Genomic DNA, 21,937 nt, shown 5'->3' with positions numbered 1-21,937 from the left:
TTTTTTATCAAGGAAAGTACAGCTCGTAAGTGTGTATGCAGCAAATAGTTGGCTATAATTTGTTTTCAGTGCCTGGTACAACTCTTAATTTTGACCTGTAGCAAATAAAACGCCACAGCTGCAAAAAAAAAAAAAATTGCAACACTCCAGAATATTACCAGCACCTTGTGGCTGATTAAAACTTGAAGACAAAAATCCAATTCTCTGAAGTAAGGCTCTTTTGTGTTAGAAATTTATCTTGCATTCTTGCTGATTATGTCACACAAGCATTCTTCCAGTGGCGCGTTTTGGTTTTTTTCTTTCTTGAGATGCGCAGCGTTCACTGATACGTTATTTGTGTGTGTGGATATGTGTGCAAGGAAAAAGAAAAGGCAGACTTTTTGATTCTTCATGCCCTCCTGTCATACAGCAGCATGAAATATGATGTCTCGCCATCGACGTTTATAAAAAAAATAAATCCCTGATAGCCTTTCACAAAGCATTTTGGGGGTTGAATATAGGTGAGCCCCATCCCCCACGAAAAAAAAAAAAAGACACTTGAGCTAAAATGTATGAAATCACTGTTGGGTGAACTTCAGATTTTTTTTTTTTTTCTATTACAATTTGACTTGACATTTATGCTGAAAGGTTAAGACACAAAGTTAAATGCCAATTGTTCCAAACTCAGCTCCTATCCATTAATAATACATGGTTATTGGTCCAGAATGCAATTTAAGCTAATGAATATCACCGTAATCAGTGCATTTTAATATTTAGAGCCTTGATTGGATATAAATTGATCAACCAATCATTTTGGAAGCAAGCTAAGCTTCTTTTTTTATTTATTCTTCTTTCTGCCAGAGCAGACTGAGTTTTTCCCATCAAGGTCATCTTTTGAATTACTGTATTCTCCTCATCTTGTCATTTTCAACTTGCTCTCCCCTTGGGTTCTCTGTGCACACTCCCCACGCTTCCAGACTTTAGATATGTCAGCACTGAGATGGCACATAATCTATATTTTATAAGGCCTTGATATAATTGGTGGCAGTGAGGGAAGGTCATGCCTTCAGGGGCCTTCTTCTTTCCCCCATTGGTTTCCAAGACGAACTGCTCAAACAACAGCCCTCTAGTCAGGACTGTAGGTTGGAACTGAAGAGGCAGATTAGGCGGTCGGTGCAGTGCCACTGTTTTAAGGCGAGTGGAGATTCAGAGAGTGCCGAAGTGTAGAAATTATTCAGCATGTATTTACTTTGAAACTTGCGCGTGGGTTTTGATTTATGCCGCACTGAGACACATTCTTGAGTTAGTTCTTAAGCACAACAGCAGTCTGGTTCATTGGACTTGATCTTTGGTGTCAGATTGGTGGGAATAACCCCCTGCATTGAGTTTGCTTTGGTTCGACGAAGAGATCTTAAAGTGAAATGTTTCAAGTCAACCTAAATATAATTGAGTTCTGTTTCATAAGCAAGAGGAGCTTCAGATGATGAAATGTTAAATTTATTTGCTTATTTTATTAAGTGTGAAATGTTACATTTTTTTCATATTTCTTTTTTGGATTATGCATAGGGGCTATGCTCATCAGTTTTACAACCTCTTATTTCAGGCTATTTTCTTCTCCCAGTGCTGTACACAGGAATAAGCTGTCCCAGCATCCGTCTCTTGAGTCCTTCAACTTCAACTTTATAGCAGCTTTAATGAAATTTATTGACATAGATCTAGTAAAATAGCATTACTAAAGCCTTGAAAGCTAATAAAACCATGTAATCCAAAACAGAAATAAACTGATCATTTTTGATATCTAAATGGAAATTGTTTTATATGGCCACTGTTTTTTATTATTTATGTTTTATACAATGTTTTATGTTTTATACAAAATTACTTTAAGCTCGTTTTTTTTTTTTTTGTTCCAGTAATTTTTGCAGGTACAAAAAATGCAATGTTATTGATTTAATGCACATTGACAGTAGTATTTCATGCAAGTCTCATAAATGTTAATGTTGAATATGAATTAAGATGAAGTAAAGACTCGCCTTAGTGTTAAAATTACAAAATAACGATGAGTTGATGTGAGTGCAGGCTCCATCACTGGCAGTTTCATTTTCTGTTCCACTTTGCCTTTGGACTCTGATTAGCTGTTCAACTAATTAAAGCTAACTAAAAATATTAAAAATGTCTTTTTTAGTTAGTTCCTGCCATTATGATCTTGTCAGGAGATGAACCCAAATACAAACTATGACCAAAATTCATTGTATAATTGCTGGATTTAAAAATATAATATATGTGAAACAAAATGTAGTTAAAAACAAAAGGATACTTTATGCAGGTATCTTGAACCAAGCATGACTTCAGGTTTAGGTTGTATATATAAACATATGTACATTATATGTGGCATCTTGGCATTTAAAATTTTTGAACATGACTTATAGAATATTTTGCAGTTTGGTTTAGCTCTAGATTAAATTAGGTATGCTTCCATACCAGATGTGTAGAAAGATGAATCTGGTGCTTTATTAGCTTAAAGCTATTTAGCTTTGCATGTTCGTGTGACATATTACATTTGACTAGCAGCATACACTGTCTTCATCTCAAATATATCAACCAAAACAATGCTGGGAAAGCCAGAAATGAGGGCTGATTACTTGTGTGTTTCTTTCTCGTATGTGTTAAAGCTTTGAAACTAATCCTAATTATATCTGAAACACTAATGTTCTGTAAGATATTTGCTTTTCATTCCTAACAAAAAAGCAAACAAAGTGTATTTGCATGCAAAGTTATAAAACACTCACATAATGTACAAAATATCAAAGTAAAACTTTAACTTTCAACTGGTTCGGGAAAACTACTTGTTTTCAGATCTATATTTTTTCACATTCACTTACAATACCCCGAGTTCTTCGTGGCATTTCTACATGATCAGGATGCTTCAGCGGCAGCAGTGGTATTAATTTATGCTGCTTGGAGAACAGATGATAAAATACATCTAAGATCCTGCTCCCCACAAGCCTATTTATCAGCGGCTCCTGGTCCGAGCTGCTCATCCTCAGAGGTTGGTGAAGGGCATCTACAGCCCATCATTTCACCAGCTTTGTCATCGTCCCCCTTCCGGGTTCTCCACTCTTCTCCCTCATGGGAGACAAAATAAACAGCTAATGCTGACATGTTGGCTCCTGTACTTTTGTCCTTTTGTTCGATGACATCAATCAGGCTCAGCCAATTGCAATCTATTGCGAGGTTTTGTCGACATCCTTATTTTGTTCACATTTCACACTTGAAGACGCATGTAAATGACAACAAGCGAGCAGCCACACGTCGACTCGCCCTGAGCATTGACCCGGTGATGTCCCTGCACTTTAGCAGAGCTCCTCAAACTAAAAGGCTAAACCCTTGCAGCCCTTCCTGTCACATCACTTTCTGGTATTGAATAGTTTTCAGCTTTGTCATTGTCCATGACTCTCATTTCCTAAGTGCTTTCCTCTCTTCCTCCTTTCTCTTTTGAGTGTCAGCTTGTATTGAACTCACTGAATGTCAGCCGAGTCTGACATGACTCGAAGCTCTCAAATGCATGACATATAGTAAAACTTTGATGTGATTTAAGAAAAGAGCGTGCAACACTGCTTTGATTTTTTTAACAATTCACTGTTCATAAAACAAATTCTAGAAAGAAGAGTATACATTAACAGTATTTAAGAAAAAATGGGATGTTTTATGTTTATTTCACTTTTGGGTGCATTATTATTATTATTATTATTATTATTATTATTATTATTATTATTGTTATTATTGCTAGAAAGGTCCCAAATCCTTGTTATACTAATTATGTTCATGTGTTGCCCTTTATCATACTTGCCGTTTTCTGCTTAGATGCTATTTGCATTAAGGAGGTTTGAATCTGGCGTCTTATCGGCTTTTCCTTTCCATGAGTTGTGTCTAACTGCCTTGCAGCGCAAATCCCCACACTGTTCACAGAACCACTTCTGTTTTCAGCCGGAACTGAAGATAACTATTCAGGCTCAATTATTATTCAATGCTCAGTCCATACCGCCAATGGTAATCACATTTAGGAAGGGTTTTAATTTATTTCTCCACAATGATTAATTGCATGGAATTGCTCTAGCCACTTCCCGTGTTCAACGTCAGTTAATCGGCTGACAACATTGGATGTGATAATTGATACAACAGGGGGGGGCTCAGGCTGCAGGTTCCTGGTGAGAGTCCCTGCCTGGTTTGTGGCCTCCTGAAGTCAGGGTGAGCAGAAGGTTTGTTTTAGACCAAATAAAACTTGGGGGGGTTGGAGTCCAACCTTGGGTGGATAAATGAGGATTCCTTTGATCAAGTGCAGCACAAGCGTCTCTGTCAGAGGCTGTGGAGTTTGGGTTGTTTGTCTTTAGAGGTAGTTTAAGGTCGACTGGACCCCATCACTTACTGGGCCTTTGTTCCGCTTTATACCTGACCTGATCAAAGCTAACCCTTCAAAGCTCCTTTATAATGTGCTATATTCAATGTAATTGTTCAACTTTGTCTCGTGTGCATGCAATTGTTGCACTCGAGGTGTGTTTTTACCCTGCATCCATTTGTCAGGAGTTCTTTATTACCACCTGGTGCTATGTAAAGCTGACTTAAACGTCCGAGTCGGAGTTTTTCAGAAAAATAATTAATTGAACATTGTGCTGAACCACGTGCTATTTTCTTCTGGACATTATTCTGTAAAAACATCAAATGTCTGGTGTGATTTCAGATTATTTAGGGATTCTACAGTGAAACAATTAAAGGGATCACTATAGAAAAACACTCTTATGCAAACCTAGTCGACGAAATTAAGTAAGTTTGCCTATTATAAGTATTTTCTCCTTGAAAAAGACTTTGCAGGGCATGCCGTGCTGGCGTAGGGGATAGGGCGACCCACGTTTGGAGGCCTTGAGTCCTCGACGCGGCCGTCGCGGGTTCGACTCCCGGACCCGAGGACATTTACCGCTTGTCTTCCCCCCTCTCCTCCCCTGTTTCCTGTCAGCCTACTTTCATTTAAGGGACACTAGAGCCCAGGGGAAAAAAAACATGCTGGGGAGAAAAAAACAGGTAATATTCTATTACTTGATTGAATTTTTACTGAGCTAATAGCTAAAGAAAAAAAAAAATCTCCATAGATGGCTTGATTTTGATGATCACCACTTAGTTTTTATGTACTTCACTCACTCTTAGTGAAATTCTTTAAATTAGTTCAAAAAGCTCTAAATGAGAACAAACTGTGACGTAAGCTGTCTCTGTTTAAGTTGTGTTTATTTTTAGATGGGGGAGATCAAAGTGGACATCTCTGCCCCCTTAATTCCAGCAGAACGGGGCTTTCGAGGCTGACAGAGAGGCAGTGATTCATAGTTCAGCCCAGAGTCCCTCTCTCCCCAAGTCCCTCATAATTAAAGTTGAAGCATATGGCATTGTGGCCACGTAAGCACAGAGGTACCTGCTAAACTTGTCTGGCATCCTATTCCAAATCGCCAGCAATGGTCGTCCGTTAACTCATCCCTTAGTGAAGCTAAAATTAAAGATGTGTCACCTTGAGCTGTCATAAACCACATCTGGAAAGCCATCATCATGTCATCTTTACTTATTGATAACCTATTTGTGTGGTTTGCTGCAGGTTAGATATGATTTGTCTAGTTTATCGCGTTGGCATTTTTAAGCACGTGCAGTGAAGTAGATTCGGTTTTTCAGTCAAACACAGAGTGTGTTTGAAATGAGAGAAGCAACTCAATGAAATAAAGTTGTAGAAAAAGGAATTTAGTTTACAATTAATTCAAAAGATTGTTAAATTACTTAACCCTTCTCAGTAATCGATAGAAAAGTCTCTATTGGGATAAAACCACTAAACTGAACATTTCCACTGGGATTTTAAGCAATGTTAAAAAAAATAAAAAAATAAAATCAGCTTCATTTTCTTTACTTTTAGAGCAATAAGGCTTAGTCAGTGATGAATAAATGATGGCACTTTGTAATCTAAGATGTCAGGTTCAAGTTTAACTTACCTTTTTGGTGCTTAATGCATTACACCTTGTAATTACGTGCATTTCAAAGTTTTTATTAGTGTAAAACATTTGGGTGTACAAATCAAATCAAACAGCATCTATTAGAAATAAAACAATAAAATAATAAAATTTGTAAAGACATTTGAATAGCAAAGTCTTATATTTCAGTCACTATATCACTACAACATGTTTTCTTCAATATTCAGTAGACTTTTGTAGACTTTTCTATGTGTGTATAAAAGTATTAGATTAGTAGACATCTGTAAAAAAAAAAAAAAAGAAAAGTCAAAATTTATACATCTAGAATGAAGATAAGTGAAATTATTTACAAGTTAGAGCAGAAATTGCCTTTTGTCAACTGAATGCACATACAAAACTACAGAAGCAAAAAAAAAAAAAAGTTAAAGTAACAAATATTTCTAGAACATTCAATTATTTAAATCAGTTGAAACACTAACAAATTAGGACAAATCTATCTTGCAACTATTCACAGAGAAGAAGATGGCACAGGGAGATAAAAATAAATCATTTAAAGTTAAGAGAATGACACGCTCCTGCAATAAAATATAAATTTATCTTAAGGCATGTTGCACATCGGTGCCAATAATCAGGAAAGGCTGCAGCTGGAGTGAATCACTCCCTTTGTTTTTCCGTCACTGATGACTGGTTCATGCAATCCTTCATTCACTGGGCTTTTTACAAGCGGACAGTCGAAGGTCTTAAATAGGTTCTTTTTTTTTCCATCAGAGCACCTTAGTCACAGTAAACATTGCTTTTTATAAGCAAGGTTCTCAGGAGAAAAGTCTTTGTGAATAAATATTGCACAACTTTAAAATATGGGGCCCCTTTTGCTGTAGGCTGACAAAAAGAAGAGCTCGCTCCGTTGCATTACGTAATCATGAATATACGAGCGCTCCAGTTGTGGATGCAGCCAATTTTTTCAAACGAAAGTTGCATGAACTTCACTGCAGTCTCTTCAATCACGCAGCAAATCGACAGCTGACGGGGAGCTTTATGTAAGTAAGATCATGAAGAGTCTGCCTATAATGTAACATAAAGATCATTTTAAATACAACACATCTATGGTTGCAATGTGTAGTTGTGAATTGACGTGAATGAAGGTGTATAAGGACTATAAACATTTATCACTACGTTCCATTTTTGATCAAACTTGGACTTCATAAGTTTAGGGTAAAAAAAATCTCTGACAGTTTAAAGTAATTTAATCATAGGCAATTGTACAGTTTCTCTATTTTCCTTCTTTTTTTTTTTCTTTTTTTTTCATTTCAAGCAGTTTTTGCAGGGCTTTGATGTCCTAAATTTAAAATCTCTGCCTGGATACTTTTGCTTATTTTAATTCTACGCAGATCTTTAAATGTCCTGTGAGTAAATATATTTGCCCATTTATTCATAACAACTGGAACTTTCAATATCTAGCTAGTTATTTTTTGCAATTTACCATCTATTAGGAGTTCCCCACTGGTTAATTTCAATGAACTCAGATTCTACGTAGAAAACCTCCCATTCAGTTGACAAAGCAAAATGTCTGAACAATTTAGCGATTTTGCAAGCTATGGACAAGAAAATACACTGAGATTGTTAAAAATTTATCGTGCAAAATGTGGCAGGGTGTATTGCTGGAGGTGTAGCTGATGAAATGTGAAACAGAAGACCTCAACAGCCTTTGCGGGCTGAGATTTTAAACATTTAAAAGATGCCTTGATCACGACCCTCAAAAACTGACTGGGATCAGATGAGGACACGCTTGCTTACAGCCGAATTATGAATAATTTGCCATTATCTGAGGTTGGAAGGTGTGATTTCTATTCTCAGTATTGCCATGTTCCACTTAGACTTTAGTAGGGGGCTATTTCTTTTACATTTCTGAAAATTATTAGAATTTTTTATTTTTGATCTAAATGAGTTATTTCTAGGCCTTATGCCAGTATATTAAAGGAGTCTTGTTTTATTTTTGAACATGCTGACTTATGTAATAAAGTGAAATGAATCTTTTTTTTGTTGTTGTTGTTCAACTCAAATGCTAAATAAAACCTTTAGCCTCAATAGACTGGGGAAAAAAAAACAGGAAAATAAAATGATGGCCTTTGGTTGACCGTAGTCCATAACCCTTTTTTTGGGGATTATTATGAAACCTCTACATACAGCCCCTACTTAAAATAATATAAGCAATTGAGGAAATCCCTCACTTTATTTATTTTATCCCCCAATAATCTTTTCTGTGTGGATAATCACCCAAAGATTACCTCTGGGGCTGTGACCTAACCTTTAACGTTAATTTCTGTTCGTCTTTCAGAGATAGATTTTGTTTATCGTTTTTATTTTTATTTTATTCGATTTGTCACAAGAAGAGGAATCAGAACAGTGGTACATAGGTAGTTCCCTTACTCGAATAAAGTACGTGTTTACTAGATAAGTCTCGTTGTTAACCCCTCATATCTCTGCCTTCCCTCTTCTCCTTAAGTTAATCATTCATTCCCAGACTTATCCGGGAGTGAAATGGAGCACAGACATTTCTAGTTAATGGAGTTCTATGAGCCGTAAGATTACTTTCTTACCTGAGCTCATTCTCATGAATCATTTTATTTTATTTTTTCGGAAGGCAACGACTAAAATAACAAACCACTTCCCACCAAACCTGCAGACAGAACTGTTTAGACAGGCTGTGGTTTCCGTCGCCTCCGTGTTGTCACTGTCAAGATTCGGCAAGCCGTGCATTTGTCTAGTATTCTGTGCCCGGCTTCCCAATGGGACAGAGTCACAAATGTTAACAAGAAAACTCAATTTACATTCCCCAAGCAGTTTATTTTGAACAGCCACAGTAAGACTGGGACTTTTTTCCCCACTCTTTTCTCCCTGTGGAAATCACAAGTAATATTGACTTTTTTTATTTTTTTTCTTAGATTTTTTTTTTTTCCCACACAGTCATCTTTTAATATGTAAACTGTGCTATCCGGTTTATCATCCCGACATAAATGTAGGTGTTATAATGCAATGTTTGATACTGTTGAATGGATGATTCACATTGAAATGGACACACGTATCAGCTAACGTTTGATAATGTAAGCAAGTTGATTTTTATAATTACAAAACGGAAAATAAATCTCCATAACTGGTTATTTAAAAAAGGCTTCCAGCTTTTAAAAATGCAATTATTTTCTCCAAACCTGGGCCTATAAAGGGCAGACTAAATTTATCAAAGTTTATCGCAATCACTGTTGATCATTATTTAGGAATTATTGAGTCAAATTCTTCTATCAAGTCATTACATCTGTTGATGTTGTTTTCCTTCTGGTAGTATTTGTGCACTGAGAGACTGCTTGCTTTTAATAGATGCTTTATTTTAAACTGCAACTCCATGAATAGCGATTAAAGGCCAAGGTTTCATTAGATACAGCCTTGGTTTATAAGTCTGGTGAAATGTTGAGGATGAGGCTTTTCTCTAATTGGACAGTAAAGTCTAAAAATTGATAGAGTGCTCAGATATGTGACAATTCAACTGAAGGAATTCATCCTCCCTGCGTCTTACTGGGTTTTTTTTTTGTTTTTGTTTTTTGTCTTAATCCTATTTTGGTTCAGATGAAAACAAATAGCAGACATCTGCAAGATCAAACAGGAAAAACTCTACTTGAGAACTGAGCTGTGATCCTCAAGGCTGGATTCACTTCCCAGCAGACTTACTTCTCAGAGAGCTAAAATATTGATTTGAATTTGTTTTGATTTATGTAACTGCTGCACTGTATGCATGCAAAGACCGACTCCGTCCCATCAATATGAGGATAAAACTCAGACCAGCCTTCCTCATTGTTTAGATTTACAGCGTACTCGTTTTCCGTAAACTACCTCTAAGGAAATTATTTCAGTAAATAATAAAAATCCCTTTGGGTACGGGGATATTTGAGGCAATAGTAGTTCCTTGACCACATGCTCTGTTTTATGAAGAACTTTTTTTGTTGATGCAAAAACCAATTGGCTACAATTCCATTGATTGGCTCTGACCAGTGGCAGTTCCTGCTATAATCAGCTTTTCCCTTTACTGATTAAATGCATGAAAGCTGAAAACTCTTTACTTTTAAGTGCATCAGCAAAGGACACTTTTTTTTAACTTGTAATGATGCATAGAAAAATGTAATGATCATAGAAAAACCATCCAGTACGGCTTAGTACCTGCACATGCCAAACAGATATAGTCTTGTTTTAATCCTGAACACATGCCTAATATGTGTGTGTGTGTGTGTGTGTGTGTGCGTGTGCGTATGTGTGTGTGTGTGTCAGGGACTAAATGTGCAATGCAGCATTCTGAAGAAGTGGAACTTTAACAAGGGATTGCAGCACAAAATGGAGGACTCCCAGCTACCGCTAAACTTTGACATTTGGGAATTTCTCGGTTTCTCACACAGCTACAGTGGAGAAGGGAAGGTGGATGAAACCAAAACTGTGTACACAAAAACGCATTTTCATCAGTAATAATCGTTTCTGCTTTCCACTGAATGAATCGACTAATCAAACAATATTGAAATGTCACAGATTTACTAGCTAAAGTCCAAACGTAGCATTCGATCCAAAACGCTTCACCACACTGTGGTAATCTTACTTTACTAATGATTATGTTGGCCAATTATAAATATACTATTTTCATACTTTCAATTTCCTACTCTGATAATATCAATAAACTAAGTATAATGCATGTAAAATTGTAAAAAAAAAAAATAATAATAATAATAATTAAAATCTGAATAGAAAATAAAGGACAATCTGAAAGAAAGTTGGCTGTTTGCATGATGGCAGATGTAAGGAAATTAATATCAGACTTATGAGAGAATACTAAGAGAAATATCAAAAAGTAGAAATAACACAGCAGCTGTTATTCACAGAAGAAAACTAAGAGGAAAAATGTCTTGATATTTCTGTAATATTGATCAATATTTGTTTTTCAGACACATGTTTTGTGTCACCGGTAGCATTTGCTTTGGTTGCCTCTGCATGTCAAGTTTTCAGCTTTTGGCCACACAAAGGTGAAACTTTTATCAGAAGTGTTTTTGCTACTTCAAAATGTTGTTAAAGTAGGATGCGTGACTCTTGAAGCCCCTTCAACTCTTATGGCTAGAAACTGAAAATCATATTGCATATTTTATTTACCTTCTGTGATCCATACTGTTTTCAGTCTGTGAAAGGTAACAGATAGGACTGTATTACAAACTCTATAAATTACATTTTACATTTATTGTTTACATTTAAGTTATTTTAAAAAAATTAACTAAGTCCTGGAAAATTAAAACCTTAACATTTAATTTAGCTTAGCCTTGTTGTTTAAAGTATTTGCTGGTTTTTGATGGCATGTTTGACACATATTGCCATATTCAGTCCCCCAGCTGTTGAAAAACCCCCAAAAGCAATCATCTGTTTGACACTCGCTCATTACTTTAACTACGCAACAAGTCGAAGAACTGAACAGAATAATGTGACCGTGCAAAACTGTGTGGAACTAATAAAAATAGCTGAGATTCCTGCAACATTTCCATCTGGAATGTTGTAGTGTGTAAACAGAGAAGATGCTGAAGTGATGCTATGGTGATGTTGTACGACAACCATATTTGTTCTGTCCAGTTAAAAGCAAACAATGCTTATTTATTTGTTCCCTTTTATCGTTTTCTTTGCTCGGTTTTGATGTGACACTTCTACGCCTTGCATTTCGACATAAAGGAATCGGTTGTCACGCAGGACGCAGCCCTAAAAACGCTGCTTCTGTCTGAGGCTCGGCCAGCAGCTGTGCAGGGAGAGAAAGTGAACTTGGGATGTTTGCAAAGTGAAGTTCAGTCAAATTAATCATTCTGTCAGACAATGAGAGCAGAGTACCCCAGGGCTAAAAGGGAGACAAGGCCTTTCAGCAAGAAGAAGAATATGCTGTGCTACTGTATGTGTTTGGGGCTTGTTATTCGTTTTCGCTAAAGGAGGCGGCGATGGGGACGGGAAGCTTATGTAGTGGTGTGCCTTCACTTTCTGTACACTGGTGAATAGATCTACCAGGCCGGGGAGCCATTTCCCATAAGAGGGGATAAATGTATGTACCTGAAGGTGAGGACAATGCAGGAACATCACATTTAGAGCCTTATTCATCAAGTTCATAGGTGGTGTCAGGCCTCTGCCAAATGTTGCATTTTCAGAGCGGTGTTACGGAGAAACTGTTACGCGCTTCCCCTGTATTCTCACATCTGATTTGTGTCCGTTAGGAGCACGCGTGTCCTCCAGAGAGAACCACAGCAGATCTGGCTCCCCGGCAGTGGTGTTAACAGAATTTGTCCAACTTTCATTTGACGTAGAACGGTAATCTAAACCTTTACATAAGTGTCTGAGATAATTACACACTCTTTCCGAGGTTTGTGCTAATAACTGGTTCTGTAATTATAAGCTTGTCCCCAGGAGTCAATCATTCCCTGAATGGTTGCATATCAAGTCTTCGTCCTAACGAGGTCCTTTCAGTCATGCAGTTCAAAATCAGGCTCATAAGAAGTGCAGCAATAAAATCTCTATCACAGTTGATGTATTAGGAATATAAAATTAGATTTACAGATTTATAACTCTTTTAATTAAATACTTCTAAACAATGCCAGCAGTTCTCCAAAATTAACAAGGCCCACTAAAGCCTTTTACTTTATTTCTGCCTTGTTAAAAAATTATTAAATATACTTTTCTAAATCCCAGAATAAAATTTACCACTACTCAGATGTCTTTAAATATAGGCCATAAAGTAAACCATTAATTGTATTATTCTCTAAATACCTAGTTATCTTTATGGTCATTTATTTAGCAAATTTAATTTCCCAAAAAAACAAAAACATTAATACTTTCTTTCTCATTATGCCGGCAACTGATGCGTCTTCATTTTTGTGACGCGCACAAACCACCAGCCATCACTGGAAATGGCAGACATCTTCCTTCCTTTATTCATCATCATTCATTTCTCCCTCACTTTTTCACACGGCCCGTGTATCTTTAAAGCTCTGCTTTTCAGTATGCCTCACACATCGATTTATCTCACTCACGCACACCCAGGAAAAAAAAAAAGAAAAAGAAAAATCTCTAAAATGCACATACACACAAAGTTTTTATCTTTTGCTTCCTTTCGTCTATTTTCCCCTTCCCTTCTTCCGTTTCTGTGGTTGGAGGATTGCTGTCTCCACCACCAGCATCATTCAGATCCCTTCTGGATGTGGTTGTGAACACGGTGGGGGCAGTCAGAGTGATATATGGCCGTAATCCCACTGCTGCAGCATGACACGGCTGTCAGTTGCCATGGGAGACTACATGATTTATACTCTGCTGCTGTGCTTATGGTTTGATAAAAGTGATGTTAAGGGCCTGTTCCTGCAGCTGACAGCATCATTATTCGCTAAGCCATTCAATAAATGTTGCATTGAAATATATATATATATTTTTATTCTCCAAAAGTTGAGAATGCTGAAATACTCAGCCTTTTCAATTCTCAGAATTTTATAATAACCACTCTTAATGTTTTCTAAGGGTCTGTGTTTTATGTATTTACTTTGAATTGTCATCAAAGACTCTTGGTTCCCTTCTGCTGCTGTTTCTGCTGTGTGGCATTGCGGGATGTGTTTCATATGCCGTTGACTTTGATTTCATAAGGTCGTTGGTCAAAGTGTGTATAATATTTGAAGATTGAGCAGTGCATCAAAATGAAAAACATTTATACATGGGTGACTTCTTTGCGCTGACGAGATAGGCCTTATTGATTTCAGCAGGGATAATATTGTCAAATAAGACCAAATCAATACAGATAATATTCAGGGCTGTAAAAGAACACCATGTAAAGGCAACATGAAATATAAGATAACACTATTTCTGAATGTTGAGGTGTTTTTATTCTAGATTTGGTACCTACAGTACAGTGAGACCTTTACATTATATAAATAAGCTTTTAAATCAGTTTTTTATACATCCTGAACTTTTTACAGAAGCTAAAGGGGAACTATGATCCAAAATTCACTTTTTGGTCCATTTTTGCACTTTCATTTGAGTCTTTACTGCTTCTAGGAAAATCATCCAGCCATTTTCTGGCAATCAATTCATGGTCTGGAAAATGAGCCATTTCAAAAGTCGACTTATGATGACGTGACAATCAGTTTGTCAGTTGATTATATGACTGTATGTGCTGTACAATGGCTGCTGGAAAAGACAAGTATTTTCTTGTTGACTTGGCTTTCAGAAACTGTTGCTGCATCCTTGATTATTGTGCAGAAGCCTTTGTTTAGCCTACAAACCATCCTAACTTAATTAAAAGGAAGCATAGTAGCTCTCTCTATAAGAAGATAGCAGAATGTCTTTGTATTATAAGTAAATTTTGTTGACAGTGACCTATAAATTACATATTTTTGTATTGTTCCAGATCACGTCAAATTAAAATTTTCAAAAAATTTCATAAAAGACTGCAGCTCACCCTTTAAAACGTACGTAGCTTGCAGTAGAATATAGCCGTAGTTTTGATCGTTTTGCTGTGTTTTTGGTCTTTACCATCTCATTGGAGAGTTGTGCACAGCAGCTCTTATGCTGCCAACTCCTCCACATGATTATGGATCATTAATTTTTGCCGTCTGCTGTTTTATTCAGACTTGGTAATGCAATGTCAGTTTTAGACTTTTTAGACTTTTCTCTTAGTGGGGATGCTACAAAAACAATAACACAAAAGATTAAAAAAAACAATGAATTGAAAGCCAAAACCCAAATGGGATTTAATGAAGCTCCTCCAGTGCAGTAAGATGAAAATTTAAAAGCCAGATTATTTGTGGAATGATAATGGCAAGAGATGCCTCACACACTGCTGCACTATTTTTATACTTTTTTATTTTTTTACACTACAAACATGTGGCTTTCTAGATAAACTTACAGAGCATTCAGCCAAGAGAACCATGGTAACACAGGACCTGTAGCTCAGGGGTTAGAATCTGTTGACAAAAACCGATTAGGTCAGCACAGATTTTATGGAAGATTTTTTACAACATTACCTCTAATCAGTCATCTGCATTGTTATTTCTCAATAGAGTTTACTATGATCTTATACATTTTTGTTTCTGGATGATGGCGTTCCCCTTTGATCCAACTCTTCAGTTATCGCGTGTTTATGTCTCATGTCATCTTGTAAAGTCAACATGAAATGCGGGTCCAACCTTTGATCTAACCCTGAAGTCTGCAACCTCCACCACTACTACCAAGCAGAAAATAAAACATTTATCCTGAGCTGGAGGTTTGGAGATTATTCCCCCCGCAACCCCCACCGGCTGAATTTACTCATGGGGAAGAACACCACCTTAAAGCCTGCAACAGTAAAGCTCTGAGGGAACCATGTCCATGTTAATGTTTGTTCTCTGTTGCTCTTTTTTCAATCCTACAGGTATGGTGAACTACAGTGAGGTGTCTGGCTATCCCCTTGTCCAGCATTGGAGTCTGCGCTCTGTGTTGTACCATGTCAAACTCAACCAGTGGGTCCTGTCCCAAGGTAGATCGCTCAGTTTGGTTATTACTAAGCTCATGTCACGCTGTTTATTTTGCCATGTAGGTGAGCACTCTGAGATTGAGAAAATAGCATTTTATGTAACATTAAGTTCTGTTTCATCCATACATTATGTGTCTTCAATGCTCTATTTACAATTTACGAGTGTCTTCAGTTGGGTAAACAGTTGCATATATTGTGTACAATTATATAGCATGCGTTTGGCATGCTGAGGTGAGGAACTCTTTTGGTATAGACAGATCATCTGGATAGTGCAGCATGATATTAAACACCATTACATTGGGTTGCTACTGTTCCATTTCGATAGCATTGATTTAAATTAAAATCTTGCCATTGATTTTAGCTGGCGTTCAAATTGCATGTGCTATAGTATAAAATGGACCTAAAGGCGATGATAGACTGTTGTTTATTCATAGTATCTAAATATTGTAATACATTTAAAGGCAGAATGAGATGGAGGAAATAACATAAATGTTATTACTGTACTTTTATGCTAAAAGAAAATGTTCTTCAGTCTGCACAAAGACAAATACTGTCATATATTATTGAACACATCATAATTAAAAAGCCATGTCAAGGTTAACCTCTTAACACAAAAGCTTGGCTCTTTTATTTTTCATTTTGATGACAGGTCTCATACACCACTTTCTTTTGATCATACGTGGCATTTTTGGGGCTGTTTTTAAAAAGAATCCTTCACAGCTAAATATAAAAAATGCGCATAAACTCTTGAGATCTAAATGTAGGTCCAGCAAACTATTACTTTACCTGTTCTGAGCAACGTAATTATAATACACAGCGATAAAATACGTGGTCACAGTTTACAGCATTGAAACATTTCTTAGCCTTGCTTTGGTCCTTAAATATTCAGTGTAGCTGTGAAATCACTTATCACAGTTATTGTGGAAACAGGCTGCGGGTAAATATATGTTAATAAAAGAAAATACTGTATGTGTCAGTGTAAAAGAAAACCACAATATTCTCATTGAGCACACTCAAACAAGAGGGACATGAAGCTGCAAGCACATCATCTGTTTACTCTTGCAGCTACAATTGCAGCCCCTTACCTGACTGTGTAATAAGTCTTAATACCTTTTAATATCTGACTTGTCTAGAGGCAAAAGAGTAATGTGTCTAACCAGAATGAAAATTAAACTACATAAACATGTTCTTTCTCTGAGGACGCCTGCTCTGAATAGCAAAGATTCACATAAAAAGGGTGCTTTTTATGATGCGCTGAACCCGGGGCTTGGTAATGGGGTGCTAAAGTTTAAAAGTAAGGTTATTGCCTCACAAGAAAAGCAAATAGAAACACACAACAGGCTGTGCCTGGGGAAATGGGTGCTTCAAACAGCTTTATACACTGTATAATAGAAGGGAGCTGCGGAAGTGTCAGACTGGGATGAGTGATGATTAAAGTGGGATGGGATTTGCCATCTCCTGTGTCAAAAATAAATTCACCCTTAAAGACTTTTTTTTTCCCAGATCAGTTGTCATTACTGGCATTAAAGCGATTTTCCACAGAACACTGACGTTTATCTTCTTTATTCAAGTTTCCCTTTGCACTTCCCTGCCGCTTTGATTATGCAGTGTGTCTCTATAAAAAAAAAAGCCCAAACAACCAATGTGGTTTTGCTCTGGATTTACGTTTGCATGGGTTCAGCTGTTTCCTTAAATGAACTCTTCTTTTAAATAAATGCAGGATAGTCATCGGTATTTTCATGTTTCATGTCACAAAACGGAAGACGTGCTCCCAGTGGCCATTCATTCATTAAAAACAAGTCAACCTGGTGATTATCTTGCATCTATGTGAGCTTTTAAAAATCCACCTGGCATCAGAGAACCAAAGATTTGAAGTAGTCGATGCATTTCACATAAGTGTAAGAAAAGTTAAGCACATCACTTGTCACACCTCTTTAACGTTCTATTTTAAATCTTAAACTGTACTCAGCTGATTTGTTGTTTCCTGGAGCACTTTAGCGATAATCGTCCAGTGAGCTCTTAGAAGTAGAAAGCATGTACATCAAATATTCATCTCGGATGTGAGTTGACACGGTGCTGAGACCAGCTGATTAGAGTCGTAGCAGCATAACAGTGTAACACCGCCCTGCCACAACCACACTCTCAAGGCAGAACTATAGTGAGAAAGGAATGAACTTTGAGCCAACTTTTTTATTTCACAAATTTGAGGAGGGGGCTCAGTGACTTGGCAGTTAACTGTTTTTGTTTGTTTTGGGGTTGTTTTTTTTTCTTTTTTATGGATCTTTCCACAAATCTACAGAAAATCACGACACAGATTCTCTGAAATGCTTCCCCAAACGGTGTAAACAATTAGGGACGCAGTTAATTTCATGGTATTTGTGAAAAAAAAAAAAAAAAAAAAAAAAGTTGACTATAAAAACATTAGTGTTCTTGTAGGAGAATTTCTTTAAATATTTAAATAAATTCTATTTAAATAAAACTAGAAATAAACAACCTAAAGTTGGTAAGAAAAGAAACATACTGTATAGTATTCCATGTCAAAATGGAAACTGATTGTTGACTTGATTGACCTGTACTTTATACATAATTGTATGTTCATTATAAGTTTCTTGTTTTTTTCACTGAATCTGATCACCTGCCATGTATTTTAAAGCTTTTTCAAAATTAAAGCATCCCGTTAGTAAAGATGGTCACCATGACTGGGATTTAGTAAAGAAGTTTAGTAAGTTCTTTTAGCAGCTGAAATGTCAGGGGTGACAATTTTCTTACATGCCTCTTACTGCTAAACTTGTTTTATGAAGAAGAAAATGACAACTTGTGATAATATATGATCTTTTGAAATATTCCATTCAGTCATTCAGACTGACTCTAAATATCTTTCAATAATCCTACTTCTCCACAAGTTTAATGTATTTTTCTGAAATCCCTCATAAATAGTTTCTCACCTGATGAGTGCAGCCATTACTCTACAAATGCAGCCATGACACCTCTAATGCATTTCCAGTGGTGTTGCTCTGGTTTGAAAGTGGCTGTGATGTCTGCTGAGGATACACTTTCTATTTTCTCCTCCCCTCAGAAGCGACTCAAAAGCCTCCATCCTTTCTTCCTCTTTTAAGTCCCATTTCCCACTTTAGCTCATCATATTTCAACAGGCACTGGAGGGGTGAGCCCACTGATTTTTACATCTGATAGCGAAGCCCCCATCTCTCATCCTCACTATGCTCTCTGTCTCTCACTTCAGCGGCCTCCTAATTTAATTTCGGAGGAGAAGTTAGAGCGAGTGAAGCGTGAGCTGCGAGATATTAATACTGCTTCCCCTGAAAATCACAATGATAAACCGCTATTGCAGTTTTGCTTTCCAATATTTGCTGAGCAAGAATTTCACGGAGCATATGGACATTCTGTTATAGTCTGATCAATGTAGCGTTTCAAACATATCTTCGCATGCCTTTTATGTCCTTGTCCCACCCCCCTTGTTGAGTTCACTCATCTCTAATCAGATAATAGTGCACTCTTAGCTTGTGAAAGCACACATTTCTTGAATAGTTATTTTGCAGTTAGTTCATACACATTCAAACGAAATCAATCAGTTCTCTACTCTGCTTTTGTTGTCATTTTCAACTCTTTAAAAAAAATGTTTTACTCATTTTGGTTCTGAAATAAAAACTAGGTCCAATATTGGGCAATATGTCTGGGAGCTGAACCTGTTTTTTTTTTTGTTTTGTTTTTTTTCCAACCCTGGTCCTGAAGGTACATTTCCCTGCATATTTTAGGTGATTTCTTGCTTCAGCTCACCTGATTTCTATTGATGGCAGATTAATGGTAAAGTGTGTCAAAGGAGTCAAACATCCAAAACATGCAGCCCTGCAAAACATGCAGTGCACTTTTCCTAACCCTGGAGGACCAAGGTTAGGTGACGCTGAGCTACACCATTGTCCAGTTTGGTGGAGGGAGATTAGAAAGGTTAGGATACTGTAAGGTCAGGATTACATGACCTCAAACTGTCATCACGGTTTCAACCTGACCTGATTAAACGAGTCAAAGAAGAGGAACCTGTTAGAACATGTGATATCCTGTTTTCAGCAGGCGGGGATAAAGTGATGCAAACCAACTAGTGTTTAGGTTGTTAAAGGAATGACTGTGAAGGTACATGAAGATTGTCATGTTGTTCAATTCTTGTTTGTGGAAAAAATTGTTTGGGAATTTATAGGAAGAAGTCAGAATGTAGTTTCTAGCCCTGATGCATGTATAGGTTTTACACTAGTAGGATTTTTGAAACATATTAAGGCAAAAACAAGAATAAGATTTAGATATTTTCATTTGAAGTGGCAAAAACATGAAATATTTCTACTATTTATAAATTTATGTTAAAATTGGAATGTTTTGATGACCCTTTATATTACATATTGTTCTGAACTTACGCTGAATTATTAGTGCTTACTGTCTTTGCTGCTCAGAATGTCATCCTTATTTTGCCATTCTGTTCTCTAGAGAGCAACACGGAGCGTATAAGAGGCTTAAGTTTGCTGTTTAATTAGTCGGGCTATCTGCTTGGGTAGAGCTTAACATTTGTGCTGCTTGTAGTTTGCCAGTTGCTGTTAGCTTTATAAGATTGATCTGTGGTACAACTTAAATTTTTACCCTAGAAATATACAAAATCATATGCATTTCTCTTTCCTTTAAGCAGGAATAAACTGGTTAAAGCCTTTTATTCAGTTGTCCAGCAGAGTGCAGTCACTGGTGGGGGAGTGGAAACACTGTGTGATTCTCAACCAAAATAATCTCCTAACACTCTGGCTCTTTTGTATCCATATCAGTAAAAGCTCTGTGTAAACCAGAGAAATGGTATGACAGACAATATTAGCTGTTAAAAAGACGTTACGTTTTACAGAACTTGTACATATTGATATCACTAACTAGTCAATACTTATTAACCACATCCATATTCATAATGGAACTCAAATATTTTGATAACTTTTAGCACCTGATACAGACTTTCCAGTTGATGAGTTGGTATCTCATTTGAATATATATGTATACTTTACCCATGCAAGGCACTCCCAGGGGACTGGAGACATTTTTGAAAGATGTATTGATACAATAGATATGGCGCAATGAAGGCGTTTAAGGCTTGGAACTGCTGAGCGATGAGAACTGGATCCAGTGTAGAGGAGAGAAATGTGTTGGAGGGCGGACAGGTCCAATTGTGGAGGAAGGGGATGATGAAGAAGAACCTTAAAGACTGTCAGCCGAGGAAATGAAGATCCTGAGTTTTATAAGGTTGAAGAATAAACACTTGGACTTTAAGAGGCCTTCATATCAATTTTCATACCGGTACTTACATTATAAATGGCCCTCAAAGTCCAGATAAAATAATTTGCTGTAATAATAATAATAATAATAATAATAACCTAAAAAGTATTATTATTGTCATCTAATTTTATTATTAAAGTTTTTTTAAAACTAAGTTGTAAAAAAAAAAAAATCTACTTCTTTTTATTTTCCTTCAAAAGAGGTTTTTGGAATCAACATTTTAGATTTTAAATTATGGTTTGCAAAGTGTTAATATCTAAACCCTTCTTCATAAAGGTCATTAAAAGGAAACTCTACACCTGTCCTAAAATAAACTGTGGCCTATTTTAGGGCTATTAGCTTTAGCCCAGGAGAGAACTAATACAGAAGATCGATTAGACTCAAGTGCAAAAAAGAATCTTGCCACAAATTAAATTTCCTGTATCCTGTTAAAAACTTGATGATTCTGCAGATGGATAAAAAACATCTGAACTTGCATTGAACCAGATCCATATAATTTGATTTATATTCTGTGTGAGACTGAATGGAATGGGTTTTTTTTCTTTAGATTTGGATAAATGTTCCAAAACCAGGTTGTGATACACAGGGTGCTTCTGAAACAACTTCAGCTTTGAACAGATTCAAACGTGTGACATTTTACTTATTTTTCCATCTTCTTCTAAATGTGAACCCAAGCTTGCCCATATCCATGAGTGGACAGTGCGGATAATCCTCACTCTTTGGTTGAAAGAGTTCATGAATAGTAAGCAGATGACTCAGATGTCCACTTAAATCCATGTAAGACGCTTGGTGTCAAACACCTGACATCAGCTTCCACATCACCGCTCTGATAATAAATACCTCTTTGCAGTTGCTGAACCGAGACAAACTGGATTAAATGGGAAAATTCAGCTCTCATCTAATGACATCAAAAGAATACATTCAAATGTACTTGGTGTTAAAAAAAAAACACAAAAATGTTGCTCATGTCTATGAACAGTCTTTATCCGTTTACCTGTATTAACAGTAATTGAGTACTGAAAGATGTGTTGTTGAAGTAGTTCACCATTAAAACTTTAAATAAAATCAAGTAATTATTTGACTTATTTTTGTCGTTTGCCAA

The 21,937-nt window shown here is 36.6% G+C and overlaps 1 protein-coding gene across 7 annotated transcripts in view; it reads left to right on the top strand.

Annotated features, from left to right (window-relative positions):
• astn1 (astrotactin 1) overlaps positions 1-21,937 on the top strand; it is a 342,774-nt gene that overhangs the window by 175,938 nt on the left and 144,899 nt on the right. For all 7 annotated transcript variants that reach the window (XM_044133570.1, XM_044133572.1, XM_044133571.1 and 4 more), the window contains one exon: positions 15,421-15,525. In XM_044133570.1, coding sequence (XP_043989505.1) covers positions 15,421-15,525 — 105 coding nt within the window. The remainder of the gene's footprint in view (positions 1-15,420; positions 15,526-21,937) is intronic.

This window comes from Gambusia affinis, linkage group LG12 (assembly GCF_019740435.1).
Source record: "Gambusia affinis linkage group LG12, SWU_Gaff_1.0, whole genome shotgun sequence".
Lineage (NCBI taxonomy): Eukaryota > Metazoa > Chordata > Actinopteri > Cyprinodontiformes > Poeciliidae > Gambusia > Gambusia affinis.
The sequence above is the reverse complement of the archived record's forward strand: the minus strand, read 5'-3'. Positions and strand labels throughout refer to the sequence as shown.